Below are 22,217 nucleotides of genomic sequence, written 5' to 3' on the forward strand. Positions count from 1 at the left end.
ATGGCACATGGAGTTTCAGAACTTCTATGGGTCCGCTCCTTGTTAGGAGAGATTGGTGTTGAGACAGAAGAACCTATAATGTTGTACTATGATAATCAGGCAACAATTAACATTGCCCACAACCCAGTTCAGCATGATAGGACAAAGCACATTGAAGTGGATAGACATTTCATAAGAGAAAGGGTGACTTCAAGGGAGGTGTGTCTTCCATACATTGCTTCTGATTTGCAACTTGTTGATATTCTCACAAAAGGTGTTGCAAGGAACAAGATGGAGCATGATCTATGCAAGTTGGGAATGTTGAGTTGGGCCGATTTCAAGTTATTTGGCCCAATTATTTATCTTTTATTTTTAAGTTGTTAAGTTAGGAAGTTATTGGGATTTAGGCCCATTACTTTATGTTTTTTAGTTGTGATTGTTCAACTACTTAAGTAGTCACCACACTAAGGGCATTCTTGTAATCTCTCATTATTTTAATTCAAGTATATAATTCAATGAGGGGTTGGCGGCCAGAACTAATTCAATTCTGGGTGACATCCCACTCTCTTTCTTCTCCTCTCTTCTTCTCTACTACTAAGACCTTTCAACTTCTTCTACTATTCTTTACAAGGAATTCATCTAAAACTGCTGTCAACAATTTCTACTAATATTATCTCTTGGTGTTTTAACTGAGTTTCAATCAATTACAACCAGTGTTTTAAAAGGCGTGAGAGTACACCTAGAAGCGCGCCTCTAGGTGAGGTGCCCCTAAAACGCCCTGAGGTGTAGGCCAGAGGCATTGACACCTCTGAGGCGTATGCCTAATACACTTTTTTCATGAGGCATGCTAGAGGTTTCTGCCTCCTCATCCCCCTCCTTTTAAGGAGGCTTCTGCCTCCTTGTGCTTACGCCTCCTCTTAAGGAGGTCGGGACTAGTGCTTACGCCTCTTATGTTCTGAGCTACACGTCACACCTCTAGGTAGTGGAAAGCCTCACGTCATGCCTCCACATTTTAAAACATTGATTACAACACTCTCATAGCATAATTGGTAGGAGAAATCTAACACCTCAGAATCTGTTTATGTCTTGGGTATCATATTTATCTTGTATAGTTTAAAATTAAAAAAACATACCGGAAAAGAAAGAACATAAGGAAATAGAGATTAGACCAGATTTCGGTTGTTCAACTTGAAGATCTTGTTGAGATAGATACACTATAGAGGAACTGAGGAATGCAAGTCCATGAAGAACAATCAATATTTTTTTACTCAATCAAACCACAAACCAGATCATGCAGTGGATGAAATATGTCCAACACACAATAATACCTAGAGATATTGAATTTGTGCTATTCATTCTAGGAGGGAAGTAGGGCACCTAAAAAGCCCCAACATTATGACTTGATATATGGGTAATTCAACAGCATCGTTTATGTCCTAGTGAGGGTTGTGTCATACTGCCATGTTGTTATCCAGCATATATGTTTTTGCCAAACCCTTATTAACATAAGTTGAATAGAGGACCTATGAATTTCCTTTTGCTTGATATGTATTTCCATCTGCTTGAATTCCATTTTTTCATTGTTCAGGTAGAGTCAGATACAAATTTGCATCATTTTGGAACAGAAATCATGCAATTAAAGCTTTGCAACGTGCAGCAAAGAACTTTGATGCTATGTTAGCAGCTGAAAAGAAGGTTTGTTCTACAAACTTGTATTACCTGCATAATGGGTGGTGGATGTCTTTCTTCGTTTAAAGAAAGTTATTTGCCTTTCACAATATCTGTGAACTGAAACCTTTTCATAAGCCGGTTGTATCATTGCATGAGAAAAGGGTATACTATTTATACAGTGAAGGCATATCTTTCAATCCTCGTTGACATCCCAGATTAGTGTAATTATCAAAAGATATCACCATCTCCTTTAAGAGTGTTCAATAATTGTATCACCAAGAGCATTGTCTTCTTCCTATAATATCTCATTGAAACTCTGGTACTAGGCCAATAGAATAATTCTATATCTCATTGGATTTAGCTTCCATATTAGTTGCTTGAATTTGCTGTTGTTGGTGAGATTGTGACTTCTTTATTCTCCTATCTTTTAACTAAATGATGAGGTGTTACATTAGGTTGAATATTGAGCTTAACTAGGAAAATAGTTAGGAGTATTCCTGACTGCTGGAGGTAAGGAAACAAGAGGACAAAAGGAGGATAGTATTGAAGAGCTTGAGATAAGTAATCCCAACTATGCTTGATGTCAAGAAGTAGGTGTATGTAGGGGCATCTATGTCCCCTTTTGTTTTGATCAGTAATATAAATTATTATATCAGAAAAGAGTTATGAGTTTAGTACAATGTTGGAAAACTCCAACCAAACTGAAGTACCATGGTTTACATTTTTCCCAGAAGAATTGATGTCTGCTCACTCCTTGTTTTGGTAATACATCGACCATCCCATTTGCAATTCTTCTAACCCAGGTAAAATCGGTGGAGTTACGTTGATAGGTGACCTATCTCCCTAAAAGCATGCCTGTAACTCCAAGGTCCTGAATTCATTTGTCTTGTCCATGAAATGACCAATTTTTAGTCTCCTTCCACATGTATCTCTCGTAAGCCTAGTGATTTTTCTAGTCTTAGTCCTTGTAACATAGCCAATATTTTCAGCTCTAACCAAGTTGCCAATGCCAGTTGGTCCTCAATACATAGCCACCACCATGCCCAAGTGGTTCCTGAATACACCTCCAATACTTTGCCTCCCTGGATTATCCATAAAATTGCTGTCAAAGTTCAGTTTCAATGCGTTTTCAGCTGGAGATTTCCAGTCCACAGTCACATTGTCTTTCCTTATATCGGTCCGTGCCACTTCTGACCAAGATCACACTATCTCATCTGAGAATATCCAAAAGAGTTATCTCACTTTGCCTTGAGTTATGTTCAAGTCACGTTTTAAGTTCTGTCCACTCATTTAATAGGGGTCAGAACAGTCATTGTACTTTGGTTGAAAAGAGAATAGAATGCAGTGGTTTCAAGCTATCAACAAGTGAGTGATGGCTCCCTGACTCTAACTTGTATATTAGGATGTCATAAAAGAGAATCAAATTATAAGTATACCCCTGACAATCATAACAGAACACTTGATACAATAATCCAAACTCCTAAAAACACCCCCTCTCAAGTTGGGTTATATATATCTATCATCCTCAATTTGTTACAAAGATCAACATGCCGATAGCCAAGTGCACCCTTGGTGAAGATATCACTGAGCTGATCGTTGGATTTAACAGTTAACATAAGGAACACAGATCTCTTCACTTTCAAGCTTCTAAGATATGAAGTGCTTGTCCACTTCAATATGCCCTGTCCTCTCATTCTTCATTGGATTGTGAGCAATGTTAATTGCCTCCTTGTTGCCACAATGGAGAAACATTGATCTAGGAACTTCAAACCCCAACTTTATTAAAATGTTCTTTAGCCATAAATATTATGCCACACCATGTTCCATGGCTCTATATTCAGCCTCAGCACTAGATCTTGCAACTACTATCTGCGCTTTTTACCCCTCCAAGTCAATAAATTGTCTCCAACAAATGTACGATAACCTGTAGGAGATCTCCTGCCATCTATCGATCCAGCCTAGTCAGCATCAATTTAAGCTTCCACCCTCAAGTGGTCATGCTTGGAAAAAAGAATATCTCTGCTGGGGTGTTTCTTCAAGAATCTTAAGAATCCGTTCAGTTGCAACAAGATGAGTAGTCCTGGGAAAATGAGTGTACTGGCTTAACAACCTAACTGCATAAACTATATTTGATCTATTTATAGCTATTATAACAGTCTACCGACAAGTCTATGGAACATCTGCACATCAGAGTGGTTCACCATCACTTTCCCCAGGTCTGTAATTGTTATCAATGGGAGTCAGTTGGTTTGACAACCAGTTTGCTAGCATTGTTAAGAAGATCTAGTATGTACTTCCTCTATGAAATGATGATGCCCTTATTTGACCTTGCAACCTCAACTCCAAGGAAGTATTTTAGAGGTCCATGATCGTTGACTTCAAACTATGATCCCAAGAACTTCTTCAACTTTTGTAGTTCTGACTCTCAGTTCCTAGTAATGACAATATCATCCACGTTTGCTATCAGACTTGCCATTATATTTCCATCTCTCTTAACAAGGAGAGCTTTATCACTGTGACACTGCTTAAAGGCGACCTACTTCACCACATTATTGAACCTACCAAACCATGCCCTGGGAGATTGTTTTAAGTCATACAGGGACTTCTTGAACTAACAGACCTTTCTTTTTGTCTCCGTGGTGCAGAGACCTCAGGGATGAACCATATACACCTCTTCAAGTGTGCAGAGAAGCGTTTTTCACATCAAGGTAAAGGACACGGATAAAATCCTTCTTTTCAACAGGGGAAAATAACTCTATAGAATCAACTCTATATGTTTAAGAGAAACCCTTGGCAACCTCCTAGCTTATATCTCTCTATTGAACTGTCAGCCCAATGCTTCATAGAAAAAACCCACTTATACCTATTGGTTCTTTACCTTCAGGAAGGCCTACTAAATCCCATGTGTTATTCTTATTGGAGAACACTGATTTCCTCCAACATGTCATTCTTCAGGAGAGTCCAGAGCCTATGCAACAAGGATAGGAACACTAGAGATAGCGAATAATAGGAGATTTCATAGCCTCTGACAAACCTTTCTTTCCAACAGGGATATGAAGAAGAAAGGTTATCACAAGTGGTAAACTGACTAATAGGATGTTAGTAGTGCATGAATGAGTACCTAATGGATAGCAATGGGAACATCAGATCACATATAGGTTCACTAGAAGGATTAGTACATTGCTTAACAAGACGTGTACTGCTTTTTAGGTTTGCTTCTTGAGAGTCCGTTAGATCAAGATGTGCTGCTTCAGGTGAATTTGCATATGGTAGAGTATGCTGGTCCTTCTGGCTATGAGGACAGGAACGAGAATGAGAACGACAATACAAACACTGAAAAAGAGCATGAGCATGACAAGGAGACATAGGGGGTTCAGACATAGGAAGAGGAAGCTGAACTTGCCTCTCCTTAGTGTTACTATTCTACCCTTGAGGGGCAGGGAAGAAAATTGATACTCAACAAAGGACACATCCATGGATATGTAGACATGTTGAGAAGAGTCATACATAGTACTTATACCCCTTTTGAGCAGTAGGGTATCTAAAGAAAATACAAGGAAAAGAACAACAGTCAAGTTTGCCTCATGATGAAGACAGGTCATGGACAAAACACTGGAGAGGAAAAAAGAGATGGTGTGGGGCCTTGAATTGGAGAATATGTGTTGGCATGCAATTGATCAAATATGCAGTTGCGAGAAGAACATCCACCCCAAAATGCTTCCGTACATGCATATGTAGCATCAGGCCTCTAGCAACTTCAAGTAGGTACTTGTTTTTTCTCTCAATAACACCATTATGTTGAAGTGTTCTTGGACATGAATTTTGATGAATGGTGCAATTTTGAGTAAAGAACTGATTTACATCTTCTCAGAAATACTCATGAGCATTATCAAAATGGAAAATTTGTACCTCAATTGTGTGAACACTGAATGCCATCCTCTGGAAATGTTATATTACTTTTGGCACTTAATCATGTGATCTAAGCATGTAGATCCAAGTATATTGGGAAAAATTATCAACGAAGCTAATAAGATATTTGTATCCTCTCTCAGCAATAACAGAAGTAGGGTCCCAAACATTAGAGTGGACAATATGAAAAGGAAACTTTTGTGATATTTCACTAATTTTGCTAAGATATATAGAAGATCTAAAAAATAAGGAAATCTTCTAGAAACATTGAATTAATTAACCTTCAAAGAATTGTTAGAAAAAGTATAACTGCACATTTATTGCTCAAGAAACAATAGCATGCAACTGTATAAATCAAATAAGAGAAAATTAAGAGACTTACATAGCTATCCTTCTCTGGATTTATTTGACCCTAGTTTTTTCCGACAACCAAAGAAGAAAGGAAGGGTGATGTGGAGAACAACAAGGGCAGCTATCTTGTGGGCAGTATGGGAAGAGAGAAACAATAGGATTTTCCAAGGGAAAGATTAATCAGCTCCTGAAGTTATTGAAGGGATCACCATCAAGGCAGTACATTGGCCGAAAACTTTTGACCTGTTCAAGGATGTCTCTACAGATGATTTGATTAGAGGCTGGAGTATTTTAGCAAGATCTACTTCATCACCTACCATACAAGCAGTTTGGTCCCCTTTGCAGTGTCATGTCAAACTGAACTTTGATGGCAGCTCTATTGGGAACCCTGGACCTTCTGGAATAGGGGGGTGTGTTTAGAGATGCAGAAGGAAAAATCCTAGCTTTGTATTGTGGTCCAATAGGTGTGGGAGACTTGCTTAGAGCTGAAGTTTTGGTGCTCCTCCAGGGGCTCAGATGGGCCAAGCAATTGGGTTTTCAACAGTTGGAAGTGGAGGGGGATTCAAAATTAGTAGTAGGTTGGCTGCAATCAAATAGTTTGGGAACGTGGTCCTTTAGACAATAGGTAAGGGAATTATTGAGCCTCACAAGGGAGCTGGATGCAAAAGTGTATTGGTCTAGGAGGTCAGCAAATGCTTTAGCTGACAACCTAGCAAAACAAGGGGTGAATCGGGAGTTCTTGTTTTGTGCAGTGTTGTAAGATTTTTGTTATTCAGGGGTCACCTTTTACTTTGGAAGGTGACAGTTTTTTCTTATGGATTTATCTAATGAAAGTTACCATTTCCTATATAAAAAAAAATAGCCATCCTTCTCTCTGTCTCCATTTTAGTATTTTGGCCATCTTATCTTCGTTATATGTCATTTACTTTCCATTTTGACTTTTTTCTTTGTTGTTACTATACATTTTGGTTAGATTGAGAATCTTCTTTCTGCCCAATACCAACCAGGAACATTTATATAAAACAACAATTCTTGAGTGATTTCCATGAGATGCCAATTCTTCCTTTCACCAGCCATTCCGTTGAGGTGTATAAACACAAGAAATCTTATAAATATTCCTTGTTGTTTTAGAAAAATATTAAGATGCTTTTCAAAGTATTCTTATCCATGGTGATAGCAGGGCTTTTTTGTCTTCCCCCTGGTTAAATTGAACTGTGGTTGGGCTAATACTGAAAAGGAAATTGAACCATCAGAGTAAAGAAAAACTTTAAGCAGGCTGCCAATCTAAGTGAGATGCATGAGGAATCTGGAGACTCACAAAGTTCATAGATCAACACGTGGCAGGTTAAATGGGTAGTCTTGTGTCTTCACTTTTATCAGATGTAGATGAAAGATAATGATGGTGAGAGGAAGGATTGGAGGGGATTTGAAGGCAGATCTTTTAGTGGCAGTTTGATGCGGAAGAAATCTAAGGATGCAATGAGAGAGATGTTTGTGGGATTTTGGGTGGGGAAAAAGAGGGTTACTCCCTCAAAACAAGGGAAAATCTGGAAAGCTCTGGGAATGCTAATTTATGTTTGACATTGCTTGGTGGCTGGCATGATTTGAAGTGTAACATGGATCAGGTGAGAAAATGGTGAGGGCAAGTGACAATAAGTGGGTTTGGATCATTACCTGATGCCCACAATCAGGTGGTGAAAAAGAAGTGGAGGTAGTAGATATGTTTGGAATACAGAGGGTGCTAAATCTTGAAATAAAGAGAAGTGTTTGGGTTCCCTGAGAGAATCTGGCTGCAATAGATGGAAATGTCCCTGAGGATTCTGTCTTTACAGTCTTTACTCATGTTCCTAGCGGCTTCAGAAGAGAGGACGAAAAGGTTGGGGGAAGGAGTAAGGACAATTGAGAAGATTAGAGTGGGGTGGATGTTGCTTTTCATTTGGAAGCTAGTGTTTCTAGTGATGGGGCTGATTTGAAAAGATGCGAGAAACTGTAGTGGATAATGATTCAACAAGGTCTTTTCATGATGCTAGTTCATCTGCAAGAGGACTTGTTCAGCAGTAACCTGAGACCAACTAGCCAGTTTTCTATTAAAGTGGGATAAGGGGGCATCATCTTGGAAGTGTCTGATTTTAGGATTCCAGATGATGGTCCATCTGAAGGGATGAATTATGTGGATAATCAAGAGCAGTGTGGTGGAACGGAGAGATTCTGGTTGTATGATGGTTCATGGAGTGCCAGATGCTGAATTAGTAGGTTATGTTAGCTGTAAATCTGACCCTTTAAAAGACATGTGGCTGAAATGGAAAATGTAGGGTAATATCTTTGAGGACAATAGATCTGGAGTATCAAATAGGGAGGCTGGGAATTGATCTATGTTGAAGGACCATATCTAGAAGTGCTATCTCAGTGGTGTTCAGGAATCCCTATTCTTTCCTTTTCTTACCTTTCTTTCTTCTTTCTTCTCTCCTTTCTTTCTTTCTTTCTTTTTCTTTCCTTCCCCTTCCCTTCCCTTTCATTTCATTTTCTTTTCCTTTTCTTTTCTTTTCTTTCCTTTTTTCTTTTTCCTTTCTTTATTCCTTCTTTTAGTACAAGGCACCGGAGGTGCATGAGGTGTGCACCTGAGATGTACACCTCACAGGCATCAACACCTCCAGTATACGCCTCAGTGTATTTTGAGGGCGCCTTGCCTGGAGGTGTTCCTCCAAGTATATGCCTCCCAGGCCTTTTAAAACATTGATTAGTCTTCTAAAGTCAAAATTTTGCATTGTCTGATCAATAGCTCTTTTGTTCTGTTTCATATCCAAACTAAAGGGAGTTATTCATTTTGGGCTTTACATGGGAGAGCCTGTCATTGACTGACTCATTATCTTTTCCAAATGCCTTAGGTTAGTGAAAAGCTAGAACTGCCTCATGTTCATGGAGTTGTTAAAATACTTGGATATGCTCAATATAATTCTTACAGGGTCTTTTTATCTCTGCACTAGAACTCTTCTTGTTTCTATTGGTTTTGCATTGCACTTTCTATTAGTACTTTTAACTCCAAATTAGTCTATTCCATTTTTTTGGTGATCTAATTCTTGGTTATATTTAACTGAATGAAGTTCTGTCACCAACTCACAATGTTTCTGTTTTTATTGTAACATAGGAGAAGGAAGAGTCTGCATTGCGTGCTCAAAGCAGCTCTGTCAGAAGCAATAGGAGACAGACAAAAGTTCCAGAAGACGAAGTTCCTAAGGCTGGAAAATTCCAAGCTTTTATCAAAGATGAAGTTCTAGTTGGTATTTACAATGTAAGTACAACCTACGATGACAATGACAAGGGTTTCTGCTTGCTTCTAACTTGATCCATTTGTTTTCTCCCAGAATGCTTTCCCCTGCACAGCAGAGCAGTTCTTTAATGTGTTATTGGCTGATGATTCAGATTTTACAAATGAATACCGGTTAGCACGAAAGGATACTAATCTTAATGTAAGTTTCTTCTAACCTATGATCCTTATATTGGAAGATGATACTATTTCTAAGCTTGAGGAATTGACCATTTTCTCCATTTACAACTTTATACATCAATGCCTATGTTCCAATATGATGTGCAAGAGACATTTACAACTTTACATGTCACAATCAAGTAATTCCAGACAGCTTTCTAGAGAGAGAAACTTCTCTCTCTAAAGTTTCCCTACCAAACCATGATGAAAGCCAGATCTGATTCAGCCATCTCCCATATCCAAGGTTCTTTTTCATCCTGTTATTCCATTAAAACAGTTTTCAAAATTTCGCACTAAAAAACCTAGTTCTCTAAAGTTTCTAATTTTGACAACTCTCATCTTTTTGTGTCCAACCTCATAAAACCTCTTTAAATTCAATCTCCTGCCTTAGATTGCTTACCTAAAGAATGGGTGGTATACTTAGACACCCTACATACTTCTGTCTTTTACTAAAACCCATCCTCTAGTTTGGGTATTAGTAAAACACCCCCAGTAGTTTGCACATGTCTTATTTAAATCTATTCCTCTTTGATGGAAGTGTAAAATTACCTGTTTAACCCTAATTTCCGTTGGACCACAAACATTGAAAGAAAATAAAGAAGGAAAGTGTCTCTTTTGCCCTGTAAGAATACGGGCAAGGGACAGTTCTCCCTGTTCGAAGACAATATAGTTGTCAAGGCATCGCCTAGGCGCCTCGCCCAAACACCTTGATTTTTAGCAACTAGTTGCCTAGGCGACAAAAATGACAAGGCGGGTGCCTTTTATAATATGTGTTAATACATTTTATTATATGCTATATATATCAATACTTTGTTTTAATGTTTTACTATTGAAATTTAAAAGATCAAAGGGTTTTGAGGAGAGAAAAAGAAAGAAAAAAAGAAAGAAAGAAAGAGGAAAGAAAGAATAGAATTATAAAGAGGTTCTTTTTTTCTATTATCTCTCTCTAATTAAATAAAACAGAAACTCCATCCTTATTTTTTCTATTTTACTTTCCATCTTGAATATTTATCATATAAAGTTGACCATCTTTAGCTGTTAATTGATATGAAACAAGGTTCAAAGTATCAACACGTATCGGCCCGTATCAGCCGATACAAATCGTTCTGGGAGCTCCCTGATACGCCCCTACAGTGGGTGTATCAGGGTTCTGATCGGTTCAGGGGGTGGAGGAGCCTTAAACCAGCCCCCCTGAACCGGTTTTGAGAAAAAAAATAAAAAAAAAGTGAAAAAAGAGTATTGATATTGCCTGATATGCCTCTACTGGCGTATCGGGCATATCGATATTTTGAACCTTGATATGAAATTCTCTATTAAATTCTTATTACAGCAGTATTATTTTTGAAAATAATTAAATTAATATTTGTACAAGATTTTTTATCTTTTAGATGTGATGAGTTGCCACATTTTTAGAGGAAATTTAATGTTCTTAATAAAGAGAATTGCTATTTTTTTCAATTATTATACATGCTGAATGGTATACAAAACTAGGGAACTATCCAAAAGTTAGAATTTTATATTATGAAATTTTTATCACCTAGGTGACTAAGCACCCCAGTGTCACCCAAAATTGCCTAGGCACCTTGAAAACTATGGAAGGCATATAGAGTGCATCTGCTTCTTGTGCTGTGCAAGTACAAGAGCATGACTGCTTTCATTTTCATTTTCAGATAACTTGCATCTGAACAGACGTGGAGATTCAAAAACATGGGATGTTGAATCAGAACAGGAAGAACATCTCTTTCACAATCTCAGCACTCATTGCGTCGCAATCTGATCAAGAGCAGACCCTAGCTCAGAAATTCACTTCTTAGCTACCAACTCCTGTGTGAAACCATATCCCTTTGGTTTGTTTAAGAAACTAGTCAGAGGCCAATAAACTGTCAGTCTAATAATTCTGGAGACAATGATATGGTTCAGAGAAATTACATCCACAGTGCCCAGAATTTTTATATCATTGGTGAACATCAAAGGTATCTAACTTCAGCAGGTTCAGAACATTTTCTTCACTTTTCCTGTAATGGAAGGCAAGAAATACATTACTTAACAGCTGGACAGAAGCTCCCAGGGGCAGTTCATTCCTTGTTGAGCATTTACAGGAAGGTTCTTACGAGTACAATATCTGCTACAAAGCCTTTATTGAACCAGTTCTAGTTAGTCTTATAGGTTGCCCATCTGAGTTTTTCCTTCAACAGATTGGAACAAAGATTAGAGGTACATTTAATAGAGCTTTTGAAACAGGATACTTAATGATGGCAAATGTCAATGACAAAATCTTGAGAGGGGTGCTATGTTCTCCTGTATGTTTTTAATGAGAAATGGGTATTCAAGAATAGAAGCCCAAAACATTGTTCTAAATAATTGTTTATCATATTTAAGGTCTTTTGTTGATGTTACTAATTTCAATTTGGTAAATCAGGGACCTGGGGTTGCCTCAAGAGTAGCTGTTCCTCCCCAGAATCTGACATGTCTAATAAATCCAATTGCTGCTTCCCAACCACACTCAAGTTGAAGTTTCATGTCTAATAAATCCAATATGCTAGACCTCATCAACTGATGTAATTTATGATGCCAGAACCAAGCCATCGTCCAAATCCAATTCAACCATTTTCTTCCGTTAAAATCAGATCACCTTTTCTGGGGCTCTTGATCTTAAGAATGATCTTCAAGGTGTTGTTCTAACACTAGGAAGACCTGGCTGTGTTCCTGGTAGCTCATAGCAGGATCCACACATGCACAGATGAAAATTGATTTAGGCAGGGCCTCTTGGTTCTCTCCCCCTTGATGTAAACCGGTGTTCTGCAGAAGTTCCGGACTGTGCTGGCAATGGAGAATGATTTTGAGCTAGTTTATATTTTTTATTTAACGTCAAAGATGAAGTTGGGTTTCCGGTTAGGATAGAGGAGAGACAAGTAGGTAGCTGTGGTGAGAAGTGGGTCACACCCAGACAAGTAGATGTCACTCAGATTCTTCTTTTAACTGTTAATATTTTCAGGACAAAAATTCTAGGACACTGTCCTTTCACTACTTTATGAGGTTGATTGACTATTCATTGATGAAAATACAAATGGTTGTTGATGGACAGAGTTTTAAGTAAAATGGCTGCAAACTACAGGGGGTGTTTTAGTAAAACACAAACTAGAGGGTAGATTTTAGTAAATATAGTAAAGTATAGGGGGTGTCTAAGTAAACCACTTTTAAAGAAATTTCATTCCAATCTTGTCATATTGAAATTTCCTTGATTTCTCTCTCTAGAACTTTCTGCATATTGCAGGAATTTCAGCACTAAACTAGCTTCTTAAACATGACGCAATCATATAACCTTTGACAAACCATCACAATTCCTCATCCCCCTTCCTCAGGCCTACTCCTAGCATCACAACTGCATCATTAGAGTCCTCTCTTAGCTTTTGTTCTGATTTCTTGATTCTGAAATCTCTATTCAGCAACACTATTATACAGTTTAGGCAGCTATATTTCCTATATTCAGCAACACTATTATACAGTCTATGGAAGTGATGATTTAAGATTATGATCAATCTAATTTTTTTTTCTATTTCTTTGTTACATCAATTTAAGTGGGTTCAGTTTCTACACTCAATACTATCATTAAATAATGTTATGGAATTTGACTTTTAATTTCTTGCTCACCACTGACATTTCCAGTTTGGTATTTTGTCATCCATGTTCTCTTTCTAGTTGGGTCAGTGGCATGCCGCAGATGAGTATGATGGTCAAGTCAGAGAAATAACGTTCAGATCTCTTTGTCACAGCCCCATGTGTCCTCCAGACACAGCCATGACTGAGTGGCAGCATGCTGTTTTGTCGGTGGATAAGAAAGCATTGGTGTGATTTTTAGCCATATGCAAATTCTTTTCTTTTCTTTATTACAATTTGTTCCTTAGTGTTCTTAGAGAATTTTTCATTTGGTTTCCTTGGCATACATTTTTTGTCCTTTATTGACCTTAAAATTATTGATTTGTTCTACCCTCCTGTTTCAGGTGTTTGAGACTGTGCAACAGGCACATGATGTTCCATTTGGATCTTATTTTGAGGTATCTAATACTTTGCAAGTTTAAGTTAGGATTTATGAGAACTATATTCTCTTTCATCATTTCATAGGTCATGTTTCTGTTTAATTAGTTTTTCCAAACCTATGTTTGACTTGTGTTAAGTGTGAAGATGAAATGTAAGAAATCTTAAGTACTAAGAAGCTATAATATTCTAATACCGAGGACTGAGTTTGGTCTGTCTAATACTCTCAGTCAGGTCCCTATATGATATTAATCAATGCCTTTCTGCAGAAAAACAGATGGGTTCACCACCATACCCAAAGAATAGAGCTGCTAATAGCTAATACCAACTCTATTCTTCGGTCTATTTTATTAGACAAATAAAAACTAAGATTCAGTGTCACATCCAAAGGAAATTTCAAGTTGGCTCATAGTGGCCATCATCACTTTTATGCAGTTAATAATACTGATGTTCCACTTGACAAACATATTTTCCATGGATATGGAAAATATGTTTGTCAATTGGTGAAACTACTCTATACTTGTTAGTCTTCTACCCCTTTTCTTATGGTATTTTAGTATTTGGGAATAGTTTCTTAATCTTTTAGGTTGCAGGTGGTCCCCTCCTAGTGATACAGTAAGTCGTTTTTAACAATATTTCTTCTCTTGCAAGATTAAGGGGGGAAATGTTATGAAGATTTAACATAGCCACCATCCATTGGTCAATTTGGAGAAAGAAATGCAGACATTTAGAGAGGATAACCATTCAAAAGAAGCCTTTGGTTGAGAATATTGCTGTGAAAGTGGCCCACTAGGTCAAAGTCATACTCTGTTTGAACCCTTCTTAGTTAGTGGCATCTTAAGGGTCTGCCAACAGATTGCAAACTCACCCTCTTCCAAAAACAGTTTGCATATGGTATCCACCTTTGAACTGCATAAAACTGAAGTTTGATGGTTGCAGCTTGGGCAACCTCAAATCGCAGGTGTAGGGGGTGTTTTTAGGAATAATGATTGTTGTTAGGACTGCTATTAGTCTGTCTTGGGCTGTTAGTGGGCCTGTTTTATTTTTCCTTTCTGTTAAGTTGTAATCAGGGGTATTCCTGTTATAACCCCTTTATATTTGAACACCCTAATATATAAAAGCCAAGTAGGGTGCCACCCCTAATATCGTTTTGGTAATCTCTCTTCTCTTCTCTGCTCTATTTCTCTCTTCTCTCCTTCCATTTCAGATGGTATCAGAGCAGGTTTGACAGTAGTTTGGTGCTCTAGTGGACCTTTCTCTTCCTCTTCTGTCTCTCAGTTTTCTCTGAAAAATATTGTAGCACTTCAAATCTGAGAAGGAACTGATCACGTAAGGGCTTCTCTACTATTTTTTTTCCTTTATGGCCGTAGGATCAAAAGGGTCATTGTTTTGGTGTCCCCCTTGTATCCTGTGATGGAGGTTTGAGTGTGAGGAGAGGTGACTCTCATTGTTGTGTGGTCTGAGGTCCAGTCGGCTGAGTGGTAAACCTTTTTTTTTGGATTTCTCAACCCTCATATCCAGGTCTGTTTTTTCTTCAGCTGTACTGGAAGTTTTTTTGTTTTACTTGGAAGTTCGAGGCAGTTGCAGACCTGTGAAGTTCAGCTGAAGGGTTCTTTCTCTTGTTTCTGTCTTGGGGGTATTTAAAAGTGTTCTATTTTGATTTTGTTATTTACTTCTTGCAGAAGGAATTTGGTTCATTTTTATCTGCTTACAGTGGACTGTAAACTGGAAAACAGACCTGGTTTCTTTTATTGTTAGTCTTGTTCCTTTTTTCTGGTACAAGTTGCTTGTGGGTTGTTATATTTACTGTTGTAGACAATGTCAACTGATGATTTAGCCATGTCTGAAGTCACTAGAGGTCAAAATATGTTCAGTCCATGGGCTGAAAGCAAGGTTTCCCCTGTTCTTACTACTGACCTTGATGGACTAAACTATTTGGAGTGGTCCAAAAGTGTCACCAAAGAGGAACAAGGTTTGGCTGAACACAATGGCTGTTCAGCAGGCTGTGGAACCAATGATAAGGTTCCATGCCAGTATTTAAATAAATGGGACCCGCACCTTTCACAGTGGGTCCCATGAATTTATTACTGGCATGGACCTCATCATTGGTTCCACAGCCTTCTGAACAGCCATCGCGTTCAGCTAATCCGAATTCACCAAAGAGGCTGGTACAGCCCGTGACAGGGGGGATCAAGACAATTATTTAATTATGTCTTGGCTTGTAACCTCCATTCACCCTAGCCTAAGAATAACTTTCATGTGGGCTGAAACAGCAAAGGAGATTTGGGACCAAGCTAAGGCCACTTTCTTTGAACAGAGGCACGATGCTACTACTCTTCCCTTACCTCTATGTACGAAGCTTGTCATGCTACTACTCTTCCCTTACCTCTATGTACGAAGAACTTGACTATTTTCAAACTGTTAACTGGAAGAATGAGTCAGATGCAAGAGATTACAAGAAGCTTTTGAATCAGCAATGAGTATTTACCTTTATAGCTGGTCTTAACCCTACTTATGAGCCCATTTGGGTTCAAATATTAAGGAGTAAGCAACTCCCATCACTTTAGGAAGTGTACTCTTTGGATCAGTCTGACGAAAGTAGGAGGATAGCCATGAATCCTCTAGAGGGGGAGCAACAGGTTGCTCTCTTTGCCAAGGGAGGCACTGGAAATAAAAAAGGTGGTGTAGGGATGAAGAAGACAAAAGAAGTTGATAAAGATAAGTTAAGATGTACTCACTATGATAAACCCATACAGATTAAAGAAGCATGTTGGGATCTTATTGGGAAGCCTAAGAATTTTCAATCTTTCCAGAAGAAGCAACCACAATACACTGGGAAGAATTCTAGCTCGGCTAATGTTGTTTTTGGTGGTTCATCTCAAGAGGGAGTCTCTACAGGTTCTAACCCCAAGAAGGGGTTACTGAATACCTTACGTGATCAGTTGGAAGAATATGGTAAGAGTCTCCATCAACTTGAGGAGACTTCTATAGTAGTCGATCAAGACGACAATCAGTCTTGAATTCGAAAGTCAAGGAAAAGATTCCGGAAGAAGAAAAGAGGAAGAAAAGAAGAAGAGAGGGAGAAAAGCAAAAGCACACGAAGGTTTTAGAAAAGAGAGAGAGGGTCAATCTTAATGATCTGCCGGCCCACTCTTAATATTTATATATGTTGACTAATTGTAAAAGGGCTGAATTGCCCTTATTGCTTACATGGAAAATAAACTAATAATAAAGCTGAAATAACAAGCTGTAACAACAAACTGAAATAACTACCAACTAACACTGACATAATTAACAAAAAATATATGCTATGCTGCCATACGAACACAGTGGGGACCACAGCAGTGGGGTCCACATCAGTGTTCTCTACACTCCCCCTCAAGTTGGGAATAGATATTTGTCATTCCCAACTTGCATAGGTCTACCTCTAATTTCTTCCTTGGAACAGCCTTGGTGAGAAGATCTGCGAGCTGCATGCTGGAGGTGATATACGGGAGACACACTTCTTGAGACGAAACCCTTTCTCTGACAAAATGTCGATCGACTTCGATATGCTTAGTTCTATCATGTTGTACCGGATTATGAGCTATATTAATAGTAGCCTGATTATCACAATACAACATTAAGGGCTTCTCATAATCAATACCCAACTCTTCAAATAACGACTTCAGCCATAGGATTGCAGCCACAACATTAGCCATAGATCTATATTCAGCTTCAGCACTAGAACGAGAAACAACACTTTGTTTCTTACTCCTCCAGGAGACAAGGTTACCTCCTACAAAGGCACAATATCCAAAGGTAGACCTTCTGTCATCAGCACTCCCAGCCCAATCAGCATCTGTATAGACCTCTATCTTCATGTGATCATTATTCTTGAATAATATACCTCTACCTGGACATCTCTTCAAGTATGCTAATATTCTCTCAACTGCAAGGAGGTGAGTAGTTCTAGGAGAGTGCATATATTGATTGACAACGTTGACTACATAATTGATGTCCGGTCGTGTGAGACAAAGATAGAGGAGTTTTCCAACCAACCGTTGGAACATAGCTTTTTCTTCAAGAGGCTCTCCACCCTCTGCATTGATCTTGTGATTTTGTTCAATAGGTGTATTTGCAGGCTTAACACCCAACTTTCCAGTTTCTGCTAATAGATCTAGAACATACTTCCTTTGAGAAATAAAGATCCCGTGTTTAGATCTAGCAACCTCAATACCCAAGAAGTATCGTAGCTCTCCCAGATCTTTCACCTCAAACTCTTGATGAAGGAGTTGTTTAAGAGACTCAATCTCACTATTATCATTCTCTGTCACCACAATATCATCCACATATACAGCAAGCAAGGTCAAGGAAAAGTCCACTCTTTTAATGAACAATGTATGGTCTGACTAGGCCTGTACATAGCCAAAATTTTCAAGGGCTTGTCTGAATCTATCAAACCAAGCTCTAGGGGACTGCTTTAGTTCATACAAGGCTTTATTCAGCCGGCAAACTTTCTTACCTGTCTCTGCATCATAAAATCCAGGAGGTAACTGCATCTAGACTTCTTCTTGTAAGTCTCCTTTGAGGAAGGCATTTTTAACATCCATCTGGAACAAGGGCCAAGAATAACTAGCTGCAAGGGATAGCAGAACTTGAATAGTGGTCATTTTTGCCACTTGAGCAAAAGTCTCCAAGTAATCTATACCATAAGTCAGAGTAAATCCCTTTGCAACTAACTGGGCCTTATACCTTTCAATGGAACCATCAACATTATGTTTCACAGTAAATACCCATCTACATCCAACCAGTTTCTTTCCTTTAGGCTAGTCAACTAGCTCCCAAGTATTATTCCTCAGAAGGGCTTCCATTTCAACCTTCATTGCATCTTTCCACTTAGAAACTGACAAGGCTTCTTGCACTGTTCTGGGAATAGGAATATCAGCAATGGATGTGAGAAAGGACCTGTAAGAGGGAGACAAGCGATCATAGGATAGAAACTGGGAAATGCAGTGAGTTGTGGATGTGGTGCAACGCCGTTTGCCTTTACGGACTGCAATAGGGAGGTCAAGGTCATCAGTAGCAACAGTGGAAGGTATCTCAGGGGAACCTGGATCTGATAAAGGGACTGTGGTACCTGGATCTGGATCCGTAGAAGGAACTGGGGCTGGCCTGGACTGCTGATGACCGAAATCAACCTGCCTCCACCGCCTGTGATAGACTCTCAAATACTGACACCTCTGACAATCCTCCCCATTACATCCCTCATCACTCAATGGAATAGGTAAAGGAACTTTTGATGAGTTAACCCCATTATCACTACTCTCCCTCTGAGGAAAAACCCTAGGGTAATATGGTACCTCCTCAAAGAAAGTAACATCCATTGAGACGAATCTCCTCCCGAAAATAGGTTCATAGCAGCAATAACTCTTTTGAGTTTGTGCATAACCGAGAAAAAGTTATTTGGAGGCCTTAGGATCAAATTTGGAACGATGAGGTCCAAGGATCTGAACAAAGCAAGTGCAACCAAATGTTTTAAGGGGAACAGTAAATAATTCTTCATCGGGGTTTAGAAGGGTAAAGGGAGGCTTCATGTCAAGAACCCGTGAAGGAACTTGATTAATGAGATACATTGCTGTAAGAATAGCATCGCCCCAGAAACGGATAGGCACATTGGAGTTAAACATAATGCTTCTAGCCACCTCCAATATGTGCCTATTCTTCCTCTCGGCAACCCCATTCTGTTGTGGTGTATAAGAACAAGTACTCTAATGAATAATCTCATGATCAAGTAGATAAGAGGCCAATGTTAGGGCAGTCCGATGATGATTGAGATGGTTGAGCTGAATTCCCAACTTCTTTTTCCAATTGTGTTAGGGCAGCCCGAACAGCAACTAAGGTGTCTAGAGGCGTGCCTTTTGTGCCTGATGAGGATGCAAAATCGATATTAACAGCCATATGGGCATTACCCCTTTTGTTCTTCAGTTTTGCTGTGACTAGATGAGGGTGCAGCTTTCAACATGTGTTTTTTGTATGCTTAGGTTTCTTGCAATGTTCACACACTAGATCCCGCTTATCTTCCTTCTTTATATCCCTTTCTGTATCACCCTCAGACTTAGGTTTAATTGTTGCCAAGGCTGGTGGGAAGGGCTGATGCTGCATCATAACTGATGAGGGCAGATTTGGCCCTCCAGTGAAATTGCAACACGTGGCACCTCGTGACAACTAGGCGACACCCTGGCAACAACTTACCAAGTTGTTGTCCCACCTGGGCACCGGCCTGGCCGGCCTGGCGTGGCCTGAATCGGCCTGCGCGCTGCCTGGCGCAGCCTACGCTGCCTGCGCACGGCCTGGTGCGGCCTGCGCGACCTGGTCGACCTTGATCAGCCCGACACATGATCCGACCGACCCGACCTGGCTGACCTGGCAACCCATAAGACGCCCACCGATAATGGCATGCATACCCCACGAGCTCGGTAGCTCACCAAGGAGCTCGGTAGCTCACCAAAGAGCTCGCCAAGGAGCTAGGCAACTTTCCAAGGAGGTCACCACCAAGGAGCCAAGCAGCTCGGCAGAGCTCGCCACAAGCAGCTCGGCATAGCCCAAGGAGCTCGACATAGCTCCCCCGGGCAGCTCGCCACTTGTAGGGTAGCTCGGTACAGAAGAGTAGTTTGGCGTATCGTAGGAAGATCTCCTGCCTGACAACCGTACCTAACAGATCTAGTGGCAGCGCCCACAACTCTTGCCAGGCGGCGTCGTGCCTACCATCTCTAAAAAGCATGGCACGCCTGACGAGTCCGTACCCTGCAGCAGCAACCTGCACCTGTCACCTCAGTCCTAGCAGTAATGGCTTGGGCAGTGGCGGTTACGCCTGATGTGACTGGGCACCACTATATAAGGACTCCGACCCCCAAAGCCAAGTGGGGAGGGAATGGAAAAATGGAGGAAATCCCTGCTCTCTAGCTCTCTAGCTCTCTCATTTCTCTCCAAGCTCTCTGCAATCAGAATGCTAACTTAGGCATCGGAGAGTCCCCGCTGGGTAAACACCCCTGGGTCCTTTGATTAAGTTCTCGTAGGTTCCTCAGCTCCCGCCGCTTACAAATAGGAGAAAAGGATGGAGTTATCGCCGATCCCTCAGCTCCCGCCACCTACAAAGTTGAGGAGATCACCTCATGCAGAGGGCAATCGGGTTGCGCTACACCAAGGAGCTCCACCACCCTCTGAGTTACAGGCCTCCTAGGAGTAGGTCAAGTGACGAGCTCGTCACCAGGCAGCTCTCCACCAAGGAGCTCGTCACCAAGTAGCTCTCCACCAGGGAGCTCGTCACCAGGTAGCTCTCCACCAGGGAGCTCGTCACCAGGCAGTTCTCCACCAGGGAACTCGTCACCAGGCAGTTCTCCACCAGGGAGCTCGTCACCAAGTAGCTCATCACCAGGCAGTTCGCCACCAAGGGGCTCCATCATCCTCTGAGTCACAGGCCACCTGGCAGTAGGTCAAATGACGAGGTACTTAGCCAAAAAAAATTGATACATCACAAAAATTGGTACGTGACCAGAAACGGTTACATCAATAACCTTTCTCCTTGTCTCTTCACTATGCACCAATGAGTAGGCTTGAGATAAGGTCACATTGTCCCTTGTTACTAGTTGCTGTCTCACAATATCATAGTCAGGATTCAGACCAGCTAGGAATTCAAAAACCCTATTAGTTTCAACTTGCTTTCTATTGTCTGTGCATCCTCCTGACTTTCCCACTCAAGTGTTTCTAGGTGGTCAATTTCATGCCACAAAGATTTCAAAGTAGAGAAGTAAACGGAGACTGGTTTCTCTCCTTGCTTAAGGTTATTAACCTCACACTTCAATTCATAGGCCCTAGCGACATTAAGGGGTTGGGAGTAGGTCTCTTTCATAGGCCCTAGCAACGGAGACTGGTTTCTCCCACAAATAGTTTCGGCTGATATGTGGCTGCATAGAGTTGCACAGCCATGTCATAACCAAATAGTTCTCCTGAACCCATTTCGTTTACATTTGGTCCTCCTTAGATGGTTCTTTCACATCTCCCAACAGGTGTCTAAGTTTTCCTCTACCCCCAATAGCCATCATGGCCGATTGGGCCCATTCTAAGTAGTTGGATCCATCAAACTTCACAGTTGTAATCTGAAATGCATTCTCAGACATGTTACCAGAATTGCTAGTCCCAAAAGCACCTTCCCCCTGATTCTTGAACTCCATTCTTGGTTAAGAATTAGCAATAAAACCTTTTGAAGCTATTGTAATAGAAAACAGCACCTAGACAACTGATAACAGCCGGCCTAGGTCTTCCACAAACAAGAGAAAAACAAAGTTCTGTATGAACCCAGTTCTGATCTGATCTGAAGCCAATGACAGTTCTGAAATTTAGGGTTTTCTCTCAAAACCCTAAAGAGGAAAAAAAAGATTTTCTAGTCGCACCTCTCAGAATAGACCAAGATGGTTCTTTCAAGGTTATTCTTAAGCAAAAACTTACTTTATGAAAGAAAATCTCTGGCCGCCACCTTCTGTCTGATGCAGAACCCTAATCTTGGGGATCCGAAGCCTTTTCTAATTCTTCCTAACTACTGGAACTCTCCCAGCCTTCTACAATCTTCTTAGTAGTAGCCGCACACTACCAGTAGCCTCCAAGAATCAGCCGATCCTCCTTCTTAGTCTTCCAGCCCTAGGCAACTCTCATGTGGTTGGCTGGATCAGACTCACATGAGAAACCCTAAATCTGGCTCTGATATCAAGTAGTCGATCAAGACTACAATCAGTCTTGAATTCGAAAGTCA

At 40.2% G+C, this 22,217-nt stretch overlaps 1 protein-coding gene across 2 annotated transcripts in view; it reads left to right on the forward strand.

Moving 5' to 3' along the window:
• Positions 1–22,217, forward strand: part of LOC148845952 (C2 domain-containing protein / GRAM domain-containing protein) — a 115,251-nt gene that overhangs the window by 72,265 nt on the left and 20,769 nt on the right. For both annotated transcript variants that reach the window (XM_088956130.1, XM_088956131.1), the window contains exons 11-15: positions 1,568–1,674; positions 9,056–9,199; positions 9,273–9,377; positions 13,094–13,240; positions 13,396–13,449. In XM_088956130.1, coding sequence (XP_088812256.1) covers positions 1,568–1,674; positions 9,056–9,199; positions 9,273–9,377; positions 13,094–13,240; positions 13,396–13,449 — 557 coding nt within the window. The remainder of the gene's footprint in view (positions 1–1,567; positions 1,675–9,055; positions 9,200–9,272; positions 9,378–13,093; positions 13,241–13,395; positions 13,450–22,217) is intronic.

Source organism: Nelumbo lutea, chromosome 7, assembly GCF_056320005.1.
Source record: "Nelumbo lutea isolate HS-2025 chromosome 7, American lotus-T2T, whole genome shotgun sequence".
Classification (NCBI taxonomy): domain Eukaryota; kingdom Viridiplantae; phylum Streptophyta; class Magnoliopsida; order Proteales; family Nelumbonaceae; genus Nelumbo; species Nelumbo lutea.